This window comes from Pagrus pagrus (genome assembly GCF_965226575.1).
Source record: "Pagrus pagrus genome assembly, chromosome: 5".
Lineage (NCBI taxonomy): Eukaryota > Metazoa > Chordata > Actinopteri > Spariformes > Sparidae > Pagrus > Pagrus pagrus.
The window spans coordinates 23,973,807-23,990,498 of NC_140189.1; the positions used below are offsets into that span (position 1 = coordinate 23,973,807).

At 43.1% G+C, this 16,692-nt stretch overlaps 5 protein-coding genes across 13 annotated transcripts in view; all 5 read left to right on the forward strand.

The window, feature by feature from the left end:
• The window catches only part of LOC311257655 (protocadherin alpha-C2-like), a 172,652-nt gene that overhangs the window by 62,408 nt on the left and 93,552 nt on the right, over positions 1-16,692 (forward strand). The gene's annotated exons all lie outside the window — the stretch shown is intronic.
• LOC311257460 (protocadherin alpha-3-like) lies at positions 3,988-6,475 on the forward strand (the record flags this gene model as incomplete). Its single annotated transcript, XM_084353100.1, has 1 exon — positions 3,988-6,475. The coding sequence occupies exon 1, from the start codon at positions 4,067-4,069 to the stop codon at positions 6,473-6,475; it is 2,409 nt and encodes an 802-aa protein (XP_084209226.1). The 5' UTR covers positions 3,988-4,066.
• Positions 7,262-9,756, forward strand: LOC311257461 (protocadherin alpha-3-like; the record flags this gene model as incomplete). The annotated part of the gene is made up of 1 exon (XM_084353101.1): positions 7,262-9,756. The coding sequence occupies exon 1, from the start codon at positions 7,360-7,362 to the stop codon at positions 9,754-9,756; it is 2,397 nt and encodes a 798-aa protein (XP_084209227.1). The 5' UTR covers positions 7,262-7,359.
• LOC311257462 (protocadherin alpha-3-like) lies at positions 10,509-13,034 on the forward strand (the record flags this gene model as incomplete). Its single annotated transcript, XM_084353102.1, has 1 exon — positions 10,509-13,034. Exon 1 carries the CDS (start codon positions 10,638-10,640, stop codon positions 13,032-13,034), a length of 2,397 nt encoding a protein of 798 aa, XP_084209228.1. The 5' UTR covers positions 10,509-10,637.
• Positions 13,809-16,308, forward strand: LOC311257680 (protocadherin alpha-3-like; the record flags this gene model as incomplete). Its single annotated transcript, XM_084353496.1, has 1 exon — positions 13,809-16,308. Exon 1 carries the CDS (start codon positions 13,915-13,917, stop codon positions 16,306-16,308), a length of 2,394 nt encoding a protein of 797 aa, XP_084209622.1. The 5' UTR covers positions 13,809-13,914.

Here is a 16,692-nt window from a genome sequence, read left to right on the forward strand (position 1 = left end):
CTGTTGTTTTACAGTAGAGTAACTAATTATGTGATTTTTGGGCATTGTGCCATTACTTTCCAAATGAGTGAACACTGTGTTGGTGTGTCTCTAGTTTTATCTCAGGGGTATGTGCATGCGTGTGTGTTTGGGCATGCTCCATATTGCTGTGTCCTGGTTTTCATCTTGTTCCGGCTCATGTTTCCCCGACCCGCCCCTGTCCTACTTACTCCAGAAACCAGTGGAGGCGAGCGCAGATTTGGAAATAAATGATTAAGTGGTGGTTGGATTAAATACTAGGAGCGATTCGTCTCCCCCCCCCCCCCCCCTCCGTGTTTGATTCAGTAGAATGCACTTGTAGGTTATTTACACACATCTATCTATCTATCTATCTATCTATGATGTTATGGATGATATCTATGCTGAACTGTTCCTGTTTTCCTATTTGTGTGGCTACAAGTGTGAGTCTAGTCGTCTTGTAAATGGATAGTATGCATTTCCATTTGTGTCTGTGCAGGGTTAGTCATATATCCTGATTTCCCCAAGAACATCCCTGTCTATTTTTAGACTTCTTTATCTTCCAAGAACCATTTCCTTGCCTCCCCTTCACATTTTACTTCATTTGGGTTCCTCTTCTGCAATTACACTTCCTTATTTTCTGTTTCTATTACATTATGCCAGTCTTGTTGCCTCCTTATCTCTGTTCTTCCCCTTTGCTTTATCAGAGAATCTAAGTCATTAGTGTACTGCTGCAGTTGGGTGTGGTTTCAGTCACACTGTTTATAAAATCAAGTGCTGCATGAGCCACGTCACAGCTGTTCACAGGGATTCATTACATGAATAAGGTTCAGCACACAAAGAAAAAGCAAAATGGAATCGATCTGAACAATATAGTGCTAGAAGGCACGGAGTAAAGAAACATGCACAAGGAGTAGGTTGCCCCCTTGTGCCGTGATTAGCTCTATTGCACACAAAACAGCACAATGACATCAGTATCTCGTCACATGAAGTGGGATGTAGTGTGTGGACTGCAGGAGTGGGGGTGGTCCCCAGAGCCTTGGCCCACAGAGGGTATTGTGGGTTGGGCATGGCTGAATGCAAAGGTCAGGCTCTCTGTGGGGCTGTGGGGGTGGATGGAGAAGGAGAAACAGGCGCTGCTGCTAAAGTGGATCTGTCATAGTGAATATGCTGCTGCAGTGCTACATTACCAATGCATGAGCAGCCCAACTGTGGACAGCCTGGTAGGCTATGCATAGGAGTGTGGTTTGAGTTTGCTTGGGTAAGTTTGTGTGGGTATGTGTGTGTGTGTGTGTGTGTGTGTGTGTGTGTGTGTGTGTGCTTTGTGCCTGTCACAGCGATGTGATCTGATTGGTTCAGTGAGATGAAAAGGCTGTGTGAAAGTGAACACTAGCAGATAAAAATGTGCAAGTGGCTAACAAAATCCAGTGTTCTACTTTCTATATTATCACATGCCTTTTAAAAAAATAAACCCATAGGCTTCTACATTAGTGAGGGTGTGTATGTATGTGTGTGTGTGTGTTTGTGCACACATGCATCATGTCTGTGCCTGAGATGGCGTTGCTATGGAGACAAGAGAGCTGTGCAGAAGGAGAGAGGGAGACTCGCCTTGGAGCATGTTCAGCTAGCACCCATCCCCCATCTACTCACACACAGATGAACAGTACAGTACACACCCATATAACACACACACTTGTTCACAAGCTCACACACACACACACACACACACACACACACACACACACACAACCAATGGCTGACATACAAAGAGATATCATAAAATCATGAGGAGGAGAAGGAGGAATAGCAGCTAATTTGGTGACTATACGTGGTGGTAGCCCTTTAATAATGCAGTATATACGCCTAAAATACTGCTGTCGACTGCTTCCGCCCATGCCAGCCCCTCCCCTCCCCTCCCCTCCCTTCACCTACCACTCCCTGCTCCCTCTGCCCCTTTGATCACACTGCTCTGGCGCTCTCCTTCTGCTTCTCCTTGAACTTTACCACGTGATTGCTAAACCACAGACGGAGGGCACACATGTATTTAACCACCAGATTTATTATGCACAGCTCCCTGTGTTCAGGGAGCAAATCTTGTGTATTTTTTCTAAACCACTATTTATTCACTATTAATTATTCAGCAAACTCAATTATCATAACCTCAGGAAATGTGACTTTAATCAATGCATTCACAGTTCATAAATAAAAAGTGATATACTGTCTTTATGAGGGTTGGTTTAATCAACTAAAAGTTATCAATTAAAGAGGCACACATGGCACCGTCTGCGTGTGTGCGTGTGTGTGTTTGCTGCATACAGAGCTATTTATAGATTAACCGACCCCTCTGCACTTGCTTCCCAGAGGAGCCGTATCTGACATTGGAGGAGGGGATGTGTGTGTCCAGCATCTTTAATTTCTCCATGACACAATCAGTGTTTCCTCCACATGGCTTACTTGTGGATTGTAAATGCAGACAAGTATCATAACTTGGCTTATTATTTCTTGGAGCGTGACTGTGATTACACATTTCAGTGGCTTGTGCATTTAGCCTACAAAATAAGGTCACAGTGTCAGCAGGGCACAAAGCAGGATTCCTGATAAGATTAAAGCTTTTATAAAGCTAAATTCTCTTGACTGTGCTGAAAAAACTGTAGCATCAGAGGTCCATCTGCGTCATGATGATTTTATGACAAAGATAATCCAGACTGAAGTACTGTAAGGTTGTCGCCGTATAGACAGTGACCTACAAATAAACTATGAATCATTGAATTTCATCATGGGCCGTCTGGGTCTGATGGGCCAGGTGGTCTCTGCGTGTGTGTGTGTGTTTAATTCAGTAGAATGCACTTGTAGGTTATTTACACACATACAGTGCCCTTGTAAACAGTGCATACTATTGTCTCTTGCCATACATTAGGGAAATTGAGCACACAGGTCATCCTTTGTGAGCTATTATTAATATTGCATTTTGGGGTTAACGGATGACTACGGCTCAGTGTTTGATGGTTATTAATATTTTCAAATCAAATCATGTTTCCTCCAGAATGGAAATAGGACAGGAGTTTCTGAATCCAGGGCTTAATCCTGGGATTACAAACGAGGGAATGTTCATAAGCTCATGACTACTGTCTCTGTGGAAACGTGGAGAAATACTCAAATACACGGAAATGCACCATAGCACATGGATGCTCCCTCTGTGTTCATGAGCTGTAGAACAATAGGGTCCAATTAACTTCATTTATTGCCCTCAAGGCTGACAATGACAAGAAAGGATTAGGGAGTGATGTCAGAGCAAGGGAAAGTAAATGTTTCTGAATATTTCTAAATATTTGGGCTGTGTTCAGCCATCTACTGCATTTTAAAAATGTGTTATGTCTGAGATCATTATTTATAAAAGTACATGGTTATTGAATAGTACAGTAAAAAAAAAAAAAAACATGAATCATAGCTGAAAGTCTTAACTATTGAGCAAAGATTGGCTGACAAAGAACAGGATGCAATTCAGAAATGGCCTCCGATACTTTTCTGACAGCAATGGAAACCCTACGTCAAACATCACCAAAACTAACTTTAATCATAGTATACACAAATGTGCAAATTACTGCCTAAATTATGCATGCATACATGCAATACATGGGGAAGGAGTGAGGTGGAAGGAGGTGGGGTGAGATTACAGTAAGGACAAGCTCTGGTGTGCTGTCCATGGTGCTGAAATGTGCTGTTCAGCTCTCTCAGTGAAGTTGACATATGATTATCAATGTTTCCTGAAGTGACGTGATGACTGCTGAAGAGGAGGGTGCATTAAATTGTCACCGCTGCCTGCATGTCCCCTGTTCCCCCACGTGGCGCCGCTGTTGATCCATCAGAGACAGCGCTACTCTCCGATAAAACTAGGCCCCTCCCGTTTTCAGGCGACTGGGACATTTTCTCAGTCTTTGTTATAAAGACAGGACGGTGGAACAAACAGCATTTCCACTCATTCAACGCGTATCAGAGCTTCCATATATAAAAAAACTATCTGACCGTGACTGGGAGTCATATCAATGCTTTATTCATACTGGATGGAAACATGTCTTCCCCTTGTAGATGGAGCTATTTCTGGATTTATCTAGGGCTTTTTCTTGTGGAAACGGTGTCTGGGCAGCTCTCATATTCCGTGTCAGAGGAGGTAAGCCCGGGGACTCCTGTTGGAAATATCGCCAAGGACCTAAACCTTAATTCACAGGACTTGGAGCACCGTATGTTTCAAATTGTTTCTGGATCAAAGAGGAAATTCTTCGAGGTAAATCTAAAGACTGGTGTTCTTTATGTCAGTGAGAGGATAGACAGAGAGGAGCTCTGCGCGGAGGAACTTAAATGCTCAGTAAGTGTAGAGGCCGTGATAAATAACCCATTGAAGCTGTATCGTATTGATGTTGACGTTTTAGATGTAAATGACAATGCTCCGTTGTTTACTACCAAACTGCAAAATCTGTTTATCGCAGAGAGTACTCTACCAGGAGTGAAATTCGCATTATCTGAAGCAGCTGATGCAGATGTGGGGAGAAACGGAGTCAGTACTTACAAATTAAGCCAAAATGAACATTTCTCTTTGGCAGTGCACAAAGCAGGTGACAGTGTGTCTGCTGAGCTCGTGTTGCAGAAAGCTTTAGACCGAGAGAAGCAGCCTGTGATCACCATGACTCTGACTGCTGTAGATGGAGGGAGCCCTCCGAAATCAGGCACCTCACAGCTCGTTGTTAATGTTTTAGACAATAATGATAACATCCCGATATTCAGTGAATCGTTGTATAAGACAAAAATTCCGGAAAACACGCCAGTGGGCACAGTACTGATGGCTGTGAACGCCACCGATGCAGACGAGGGCCTGAACAGTGAGATTGTGTATTCGCTGAGAAGCAAAGATCAAGATCACGTTCTTGATATCTTTGAAATTGAAAGCCAAACAGGTGTCATTAAAGTAAAAGGCAATATAGACTTTGAAGAGAGAAAAGCTTTTGAGATACGTGTAGAAGCCAGTGACAAAGGGCAGCCTCCGATGTCTGCTCATTGTAAAGTGCTAGTAGAGGTGGTGGATCTCAATGATAACGCTCCTGAGATCACCGTGACGTCACTACATGGCACAGTGAAAGAGGACGCTGCTGTAGGCACCGCAGTTGCTCTAGTGTCAGTCCTCGATAAGGATGGTGGGAAAAACGGTGATGTGAAAGTCCAAATAAAAAATGACGCTCCCTTCAAACTGGAGCCGAACTACAAAAATTACTTTTCCTTGTTAGTTGACGGGCCGCTGGACAGAGAGAGCGTCTCTAACTACAACGTCACTATAGAGGCCACTGATAAAGGGACCCCGTCGCTCTCGAGCACGAGTGTTCTGTCAATACACCTGTCAGATGTTAATGATAACGCGCCACTGTTCCCAGAGCCCCAGATTAATGTTTATGTGAAAGAAAACAGTCCAGTGGGAGCAATTATTAAAACTGTGACAGCGACTGATGCTGACGTTGACCAGAACAGTCAGGTGAGATATTCATTTTTACAAAGTAACACGAACACATTACCGTTTTCTACGATGGTGAATATCAACTCAGAGACTGGAGATATAGTCAGTCTGCAGTCTTTTAACTTCGAGGAGTTAAAGGCGTTTCAGTTTAAAGTTCAGGCCACAGACTCTGGTGTTCCTCCGCTCAGCAGCAACGTGTCTGTGAACGTTTTAATACTCGATGAAAATGACAATAATCCAACAATTCTCGCGCCCTATTCTGAGCACGGCTCCGTTAACAGTGAGAGCATCCCCTATTCTGCTGAAGCGGGATACTTTGTGGCAAAGATCAGGGCTGTAGACGCAGACTCTGGATACAATGCGCTGCTGTCTTATCACCTGTCTGAGCCTAAAGGAAACAACCTCTTCCGGATCGGAACCAGCACCGGAGAGATCAGGACTAAGAGGAGAATGAGTGACAATGACCTGAAAACTCACCCCTTGGTGGTGTTGGTTTCTGATAACGGAGAACCCTCCCTGTCAGCTACTGTGTCTATTGATGTGGTGGTGGTTGAAAGCACAGCTGACATCCAGACTCAGTTCAGACATGTGCCCACAAAGGAGGAGAGCTTCTCTGATTTGAACCTGTATCTGCTGATCGCCATTGTGTCGGTGTCAGCCATCTTTCTGCTCAGTCTCATCAGTTTAATAGCTGTCAAATGCCACAGGACAGACGGCAATTTCAGCAGGTACGGCGCCCCCATGATCACCACCCACCCTGACGGGAGCTGGTCTTACTCCAAATCTACTCAGCAGTATGACGTGTGTTTCAGCTCAGACACGCTCAAGAGTGACGTAGTGGTTTTCCCCGCACCTTTACCGCCTCTAGATGCGGAACTGATCAGTATTAACGGAGGAGACACTTTTACCAGAACTCAGACTTTACCCAACAAAGAAAAGGTAAGAAAACTTTATAAAAAAGCAAGATGTTTCACTTAATGTGTACTTTTTGGGAGCCAGCGGCTAAGGTCATTTCCCTCTGTGTTCTTTTGGTCTTTCATATAAAATGATATATTGTAGTAAGTATTGTATTGTGTTTGTAACTGTGTTTTTAAATATGTAAAGTAAATCAACTATTGACAATGCTGGAGTTAACATAAAGTAAGCCTCTCATTCATTCTTTTAACAGCGCTTCAGTATGTCGTTGTCCATGGTGCTGAAATAAGCGCACAGTGTCTTGTGTCAACGTTGCTTGTTTGCAGTCTGGAGGGTGCAAAACTGATTTCAGACATTTAATCTATACCAGAAATAGTACATCGTGCGTTGTCCTGATGGTACACAGCATATTCACTGGAGCTTTGTTACCATTATATATTTTTATTGATACATAATGTACAACATATTTCACCAGATTGTCCACCAGACACCAGAGTGTCTCTTGATATTTGAATTACCTTCATAGAGATGGCAGTAATGTTTATTTGCATTTGTTTATTTGTATATTACTTTGCTGTTGATATGTAAATGAGGCAGTTGGATCGTTTTTGCTGTCCTGTGTTGTGTGACTTCTTGTTAGCTGCATGTTGATCTGAATGTTCAGCATAATGAAGCTGATTTATCTGGTTTTGGTAGTGGATGTAATTGTTTCAATTGGCCACACGGGGACATTGTAGACCATCACATTTTGATGCTCTCTCGGTCGCTTCAGGCTCCTCCCAGATAGAGAGGATGATGATGCTTCTCGGGGCTTTGTTACAAAGAGGCGCAGAGCAAGAATGGGTTGTACGACAATCACTTTGTCTGTTAGCCCTTAAACAGGAAGGAAACTGGTTCGGTATTTTGGAGACTGGAATCTATATGTTCTGTTCACGCTGGATAAAAACATGTCGAAGCAGAGGATATGGAGCCCTTTTTGGATTTATATGATCGTTTTTCTTTTGGATTGCTGTTGGGAAGCGGTGTCTGGGCAGCTCTCTTACTCTGTATCAGAGGAGGTAAACCCGGGGACTTCTGTTGGAAATCTCGCCAAAGATCTAAATCTTAATGTTCACGACTTGGAGGCACGTATGTTTCAGATCGTTAGTGGATCAAAGAGAAAATATTTCGATGTAAATCTGAAGACGGGGGTTCTTTATGTGAATGAAAGAATAGACCGTGAGGAGCTCTGTGCAAGGGCTGCAAAATGTACCGTCAGTGTAGAGGCCGTGATCAACAATCCACTGAAGCTTTATCGTTTGGAGATTAATATACTCGATATAAATGATAATGCACCGTATTTCCCAGAAAATCTGCAGTCTCTTGACATTGCTGAAAGTACAGTACCAGGGGGGACATTTGGATTTATCGGAGCGTCAGATCTCGATGTTGGTAAGAATAGTGTAAGTACGTACAAACTAAGTCAAAATGATTATTTCTCTTTAGACGTTCACAAAGCAGGAGAGAGTGTGTCTGCACAGCTCCTGCTTCAGAAAGCTTTAGACCGAGAAAAACAACACACTGTAAGACTCACAGTAACTGCTGTCGATGGCGGAAATCCACCCAAGTCAGGGACGTCTCAGATCATTATTAATGTTTTAGACATTAATGACAACGCTCCGGTTTTCAGTAGTTCTTTGTACAAGGCACGGATATCTGAAAACTTACCAGTAGGTAAAACTGTTATAGTTCTGAATGCAACAGACGCTGATGACGGATTAAATGCTGAAATAGAATATTCACTGAGAAGTAAAGGTCAGGATCATGTTATAGAGGTATTTGAGATTGATGCTAAAACAGGTGCGATTTTAATCAAAGGTGAGATGGACTTTGAAGAACATCCTGCGTTTGAGATTCATGCACAGGCCAGAGACAAAGGGCAGCCTCCGATGTCTGCTCATTGTAAAGTGCTGGTAGAGGTGGTGGACCTAAATGACAACGCTCCTGAGATCACTGTGACGTCACTGCTAAACACGGTGAAGGAGGATGCAGAAGTGGGTACAGCTATTGCACTTGTCTCTGTACTGGACAAAGATGGAGGGAAAAACGGGGCTGTAAAGGCTGTTATTACAAATGATGCCCCCTTTAAATTAGACACAAATTATAAAAACTATTACTCGTTAGTAGTTAATGGTCCACTTGACAGAGAAACTACAGCAGAGTACAATGTCACTATCGTAGCAACTGATGAAGGGACTCCACCTCTCTCCAGCACCAGCACAGTGACTGTTCATGTTTCTGATGTCAATGATAACCCGCCTCGTTTCTCAGAGCCGCTCATTAATGTTTATGTGAAGGAGAACAGTCCAGTAGGAGCAGTTATTAAAACTGTGACAGCAACTGATGCTGACTTTGACCAGAACAGTCAGGTGAGATATTCATTTTTACAAAGTAACACGAACACATTACCGTTTTCTACGATGGTGAACATCAACTCAGAGACTGGAGATATAGTCAGTCTGCAGTCTTTTAACTTCGAGGAGTTAAAAACGTTTCAGTTTAAAGTTCAGGCCACAGACTCTGGTGTTCCTCCGCTCAGCAGCAACGTGACTGTGAACGTTTTAATACTCGATGAAAATGACAATAATCCAACAATCCTCGCGCCCTATTCTGAGCACGGCTCCGTTAACAGTGAGAGCATCCCCTATTCTGCTGAAGCGGGATACTTTGTGGCAAAGATCAGGGCTGTAGACGCAGACTCTGGATACAATGCGCTGCTTTCGTATCACCTGTCTGAGCCCAAGGGAAACAACCTCTTCCGGATCGGAACCAGCACCGGAGAGATCAGGACTAAGAGGAGAATGAGTGACAATGACCTGAAAACTCATCCCTTGGTGGTGTTGGTTTCTGATAACGGAGAACCCTCCCTGTCAGCTACTGTGTCTATTGATGTGGTGGTGGTTGAAAGCACAGCTGACATCCAGACTCAGTTCAGACATGTGCCCATAAAGGAGGAGAGCTTCTCTGATTTGAACCTGTATCTGCTGATCGCCATTGTGTCGGTGTCAGCCATCTTTCTGCTCAGTCTCATCAGTTTAATAGCTGTCAAATGCCACAGGACAGACGGCAATTTCAGCAGGTACGGCGCCCCAATGATCACCACCCACCCTGACGGGAGCTGGTCTTACTCCAAATCTACTCAGCAGTATGACGTGTGTTTCAGCTCAGACACGCTCAAGAGTGACGTAGTGGTTTTCCCCGCACCGTTACCGCCTCTAGATGCGGAACTGATCAGTATTAACGGAGGAGACACTTTTACCAGAACTCAGACTTTACCCAACAAAGAGAAGGTAAGACAAGTGTGATAAACATTTACTTTTTAAACAATTAATTTTGGATAACTTTGCACATTGTATTCATAAATGTGTTTGTTGGCTTTATGTTGAAATATATAGTTTTACAAAAACCAGAATAATGACAGTATTTGAAGGTGTATGTCGCTGACCATGGTTCTGAAGTGAGCACCACAGTGTGTTGCGTTTTGGCCGGAGAGTGCAACGCTGAAAAATGGTTTGGAGCGTCATTTCCTGCCACATATATTTAGAATTTATGACAACTTTCTAGCATAAGATGCAAACACCGTTTTATCACATTTAGAGAAGACATTTGACTTATCTTAGCCTATTTTATGACATTCGTTTTCTTTGCTTTTTTTTCTTTTTCTTTTGGGGAATAGGGAGCTTAAGCAATATCTCTCCGGCATATCAGTAACAGATGAGTGTCCATTGGTATGGTTTAAAAAACAAGGCAAACGTTAGAAAACGACACATGAGGAAAATCAGAGAAAATAACATGGGATTTCGTTATGATTGATTGACAAAGTTGAAAACATTTATTCAAGTTAATATGAAATGGTCCGTTTTCCCAGAGGGTTGGTCAATCCACTGTTGTCGTCTAAGGTTGCATGCACTTATTGTACATGACCACACGGGGACACTATGGACCATGACATCTGAACGTTATTTCAGTAGGCACAAAACTCCTCCCAGAAACACAGAATGAGGATGATGATGTTTCCCTCGGCTTTGTTACAAAGAGACGGACAGCGAGAGAGAAAAGGGCGAAAGACATTTTCCAACTGGCTCATAAAAATTCAAGAAACTGGAATCGTACACTTGACTCTAAATATGACTGATTGACGGGAGGTTGGACTGAGATTCATGCCTTTATCGGGTTGGATATAATTATGCATTTCTCAAGAGGAACGAGGCTTGTTCGGATATATCTCGTGGCCGTGCTGCTGAATTATTGTTGGGAAGCGGTGTCTGGACAGCTCTCGTATTCCGTATCAGAGGAGGTAAACCCGGGGACTTCCGTTGGAAATATCGCCAAGGATCTAAATCTTAATGTCCAGGATTTAGAGTCTCGCATGTTTCAGATCGTGAGTGGATCAAATAGAAAATATTTTGATGTAAATCTGAAGACTGGTGTTCTGTATGTGAATGAGAGAATAGACCGTGAGGAGCTTTGTGCGAAGGCTGCAAAATGTACCGTCAATGTAGAGGCCGTGATCAACAATCCACTGAAGCTTTACCGTTTGGAGATTAATGTACTCGATATAAATGACAATGCACCTGTTTTCTCTGAGCAGCTGCAGACACTTGATATCGCAGAAAATACTTTACCAGGAGTGAAATTTGGACTGATAGAGGCATCGGATTTGGATGTTGGCAGAAACGGTGTAAATACCTACAAGCTCAACAATAATGACTATTTCTCTTTAGAAATACACAAAGCAGGAGACAGTGTGTCTGCAGAGTTGGTGCTGAAGAAATCTTTAGACCGCGAGCATGACTCTGTTATAAAGCTCACACTGACTGCAGTCGATGGAGGAAATCCATCCAGATCAGGAACTTCACAAGTTATTATCAACGTTTTGGATATAAACGATAACCATCCTGTTTTCAGTAGACCTTTATACAAAATTCAAATTTCTGAAAACCTGCCGACAGGATCTACTGTGATCATACTGAATGCAACAGACGCTGATGAGGGTTTAAACAGTGACATAGAGTATTCTTTAAGGAAAAAAGGGCAGGATCGTGTTTTAGACTTGTTTCAAATTGATGCTAAAACAGGTGCGATCTTAGTCAAAGGTGAGATCGACTATGAAGAAAATCCTGCGTTTGAGATTCACGCGCAGGCCAGTGACAAAGGGCAGCCTCCGATGTCTGCTCATTGTAAAGTGCTGGTAGAGGTGGTGGACCTAAACGACAACGCTCCTGAGATCACTGTGACGTCACTGCTGAACACACTGAAGGAGGATGCAGAAGTAGGTACAGCTATTGCACTTGTCTCTGTACTGGACAAAGATGGAGGGAAGAACGGGGCTGTAAAGGCTGTTATTACAAATGATGCCCCCTTTAAATTAGACACAAATTATAAAAACTATTACTCGTTAGTAGTTAATGGCCCACTTGACAGAGAAACTACAGCAGAGTACAATGTCACTATCGTAGCAACTGATGAAGGGACTCCACCTCTCTCCAGCACCAGCACAGTGACTGTTCATGTTTCTGATGTCAATGATAACCCGCCTCGTTTCTCAGAGCCGCTCATTAATGTTTATGTGAAGGAGAACAGTCCAGTAGGAGCAGTTATTAAAACTGTGACAGCAACTGATGCTGATATCAGTCAAAACGGTCAGGTGAGCTATTCATTTTTACAAAGTAACACGAACACATTACCGTTTTCTACAATGGTGAACATCAACTCAGAGACTGGAGATATAGTCAGTCTGCAGTCTTTTAACTTCGAGGAGTTAAAAACGTTTCAGTTTAAAGTTCAGGCCACAGACTCTGGTGTTCCTCCGCTCAGCAGCAACGTGACTGTGAACGTTTTAATACTCGATGAAAATGACAATAATCCAACAATCCTCGCGCCCTATTCTGAGCACGGCTCCGTTAACAGTGAGAGCATCCCCTATTCTGCTGAAGCGGGATACTTTGTGGCAAAGATCAGGGCTGTAGACGCAGACTCTGGATACAATGCGCTGCTTTCGTATCACCTGTCTGAGCCCAAAGGAAACAACCTCTTCCGGATCGGAACCAGCACCGGAGAGATCAGGACTAAGAGGAGAATGAGTGACAATGACCTGAAAACTCACCCCTTGGTGGTCTTGGTTTCTGATAACGGAGAACCCTCCCTGTCAGCTACTGTGTCTATTGATGTGGTGGTGGTTGAAAGCACAGCTGACATCCAGACTCAGTTCAGACATGTGCCCATAAAGGAGGAGAGCTTCTCTGATTTGAACCTGTATCTGCTGATCGCCATTGTGTCGGTGTCAGCCATCTTTCTGCTCAGTCTCATCAGTTTAATAGCTGTCAAATGCCACAGGACAGACGGTAATTTCAGCAGGTACGGTGCCCCAATGATCACCACCCACCCTGACGGGAGCTGGTCTTACTCCAAATCTACTCAGCAGTATGACGTGTGTTTCAGCTCAGACACGCTCAAGAGTGACGTAGTGGTTTTCCCCGCACCGTTACCGCCTCTAGATGCGGAACTGATCAGTATTAACGGAGGAGACACTTTTACCAGAACTCAGACTTTACCCAACAAAGAGAAGGTAAGACAAGTGTGATAAACATTTATTTTTTAAACAATTACTTTTGGATAACTTTGCACATTGTATTCATAAATGTGTTTGTTGGCTTTATGTTGAAATATATAGTTTTACAAAAACCAGAATAATGACAGTATTTGAAGGTGTATGTCGCTGACCATGGTTCTGAAGTGAGCACCACAGTGTGTTGTGTTTTGGCCGGAGAGTGCAACGCTGAAAAATGGTTTGGAGCGTCATTTCCTGCCACATATATTTAGAATTTATGACAACTTTCTAGCATAAGATGCAAACACCGTTTTATCACATTTAGAGAAGACATTTCACTTATCTTAGCCTATTTTATGACATTCGTTTTCTTTGCTTTTTTTTCTTTTTCTTTTGGGAATAGGGAGCTTAAGCAATATCTCTCCGGCATATCAGTAACAGATGAGTGTCCATTGGTATGGTTTAAAAAACAAGGCAAACGTTAGAAAACGACACATAAGGAAAATCAGAGAAAATAACATGGGATTTCGTTATGATTGGTTGACAAAGTTGAAAACATTTATTCAAGTTACTATGAAATGGTCCGTTTTCCCAGAGGGTTGGTCAATCCACTGTTGTCGTCTAAGGTTGCATGCACTTATTGTACATGACCACACGGGGACACTATAGACCATGACATCTGAACGTTATTTCAGTAGGCACAAAACTCCTCCCAGAAACACAGAATGAGGATGATGATGTTTCCCTCGGCTTTGTTACAAAGAGACGCAGAGCGAGAGAGAAAAGGGCGAAAGACATTTTCCAACTGGCTCATAAAAATGCAAGAAACTGGAATCGTATACTTGATTTTAATTATGACTGATTGACGGGAGATTGGACTGAGATTCATGCCTTCATCGGGTTGGATATAATTATGCATTTCTCAAGAGGAACGAGGCTTGTTCGGATATATCTCGTGGCCGTGCTGCTGAATTATTGTTGGGAAGCGGTGTCTGGGCAGCTCTCTTACTCCGTCTCAGAGGAGGTAAACCCGGGGACTTCCGTTGGAAATATCGCCAAGGATCTAAATCTTAATGTCCAGGATTTAGAGTCTCGCATGTTTCAAATCGTTAGCGGATCAAATAGAAAATATTTTGATGTAAATCTGAAGACTGGTGTTCTGTATGTGAATGAGAGAATAGACCGTGAGGAGCTTTGTGCGAAGGCTGCAAAATGTACCGTCAATGTAGAGGCCGTGATCAACAATCCACTGAAGCTTTACCGTTTGGAGATTAATGTACTCGATATAAATGACAATGCACCTGTTTTCTCTGAGCAGCTGCAGACACTTGATATCGCAGAAAATACTTTACCAGGAGTGAAATTCGGACTAACAGAGGCATCGGATTTGGATGTTGGCAGAAACGGTGTAAATACCTACAAGCTCAACAATAATGACTATTTCTCTTTGGAAATACACAAAGCAGGAGACAGTGTGTCTGCAGAGTTAGTGCTGAAGAAATCTTTAGACCGCGAGCATGACTCTGTTATAAAGCTCACACTGACTGCAGTCGATGGAGGAAATCCAGCCAGATCAGGAACTTCACAAGTTATTATCAACGTTTTGGATATAAACGATAACCATCCTGTTTTCAGTAGACCTTTGTATAAAATTCAAATTTCTGAAAACTTGCCGACAGGATCTACTGTGATCATATTAAATGCAACAGACGCTGATGAGGGTTTAAACAGTGACATAGAGTATTCTCTAAGGCAAAAAGGGCAGGATCGTGTTTTAGACTTGTTTCAAATTGATGCTAAAACAGGTGCGATTTTAGTCAAAGGTGAGATCGACTTTGAAGAAAATCCTGCGTTTGAGATTCGTGCACAGGCCAGTGACAAAGGGCAGCCTCCGATGTCTGCTCATTGTAAAGTGCTGGTAGAGGTGGTGGACCTAAACGACAACGCTCCCGAGATCACTGTGACGTCACTGCTGAACACAGTGAAGGAGGATGCAGAAGTAGGTACAGCTATTGCACTTGTCTCTGTACTGGACAAAGATGGAGGGAAAAACGGGGCTGTAAAGGCTGTTATTACAAATGACGCCCCCTTTAAATTAGACACAAATTATAAAAACTATTATTCGCTAGTAGTTAATGGCCCACTTGACAGAGAAACTACAGCAGAGTACAATGTCACTATCGTAGCAACTGATGAAGGGACTCCACCTCTCTCCAGCACCAGCACAGTGACTGTTCATGTTTCTGATGTCAATGATAACCCGCCTCGTTTCTCAGAGCCGCTCATTAATGTTTATGTGAAGGAGAACAGTCCAGTGGGAGCAGTTATTAAAACTGTGACAGCAACTGATGCTGATATCAGTCAAAACGGTCAGGTGAGCTATTCATTTTTACAAAGTAACACGAACACATTACCGTTTTCTACAATGGTGAACATCAACTCAGAGACTGGAGATATAGTCAGTCTGCAGTCTTTTAACTTCGAGGAGTTAAAGACGTTTCAGTTTAAAGTTCAGGCCACAGACTCTGGTGTTCCTCCGCTCAGCAGCAACGTGACTGTGAACGTTTTAATACTCGATGAAAATGACAATAATCCAACAATCCTCGCGCCCTATTCTGAGCACGGCTCCGTTAACAGTGATAACATCCCCTATTCTGCTGAAGCGGGATACTTTGTGGCAAAGATCAGGGCCGTAGATGCAGACTCTGGATACAATGCGCTGCTTTCTTATCACCTGTCTGAGCCCAAAGGAAACAACCTCTTCCGGATCGGAACCAGCACCGGAGAGATCAGGACTAAGAGGAGAATGAGTGACAATGACCTGAAAACTCACCCCTTTGTGGTGTTGGTTTCTGATAACGGAGAACCCTCCCTGTCAGCTACTGTGTCTATCGATGTGGTGGTGGTTGAAAGCACAGCTGACATCCAGACTCAGTTCAGACATGTGCCCATAAAGGAGGAGAGCTTCTCTGATTTGAACCTGTATCTGCTGATCGCCATTGTGTCGGTGTCAGCCATCTTTCTGCTCAGTCTCATCAGTTTAATAGCTGTCAAATGCCACAGGACAGACGGCAGTTTCAGCAGGTACGGCGCCCCAATGATCACCACCCACCCTGACGGGAGCTGGTCTTACTCCAAATCTACTCAGCAGTATGACGTGTGTTTCAGCTCAGACACGCTCAAGAGTGACGTAGTGGTTTTCCCCGCACCTTTACCGCCTCTAGATGCGGAACTGATCAGTATTAACGGAGGAGACACTTTTACCAGAACTCAGACTTTACCCAACAAAGAGAAGGTAAGAACATGATGATATTACGTACTTACTGCTACACTTAAGTCTTTGGGTTTTACTTTGGGTTTTATAAGAGCTTTGTGCCATGCTAGTAACTACAGAAGGAACCTGAGTTACAGTTAAAATACACATTTTCAATCATTTGGGTGTACTGATTTAAGGCTGTTGTAAATATGTGGAAGGATTTCGGATCTTAGTTGCTGCAGATTTGTTATTTTGTGTGTAGTTCGCTATCCATGGTGCTGAACGCATATTTCTGGCAGCGGGTTGTTTCTAACCAGGTGACAGAAACAAAAATGCACTCATTGACAAGAAAAATACTTTGTTTAATAATATGAAATCAGCCACCTTGTTGGTTAGAAATAACGTTTACACAATGATTCATATCCTTGGCAATAA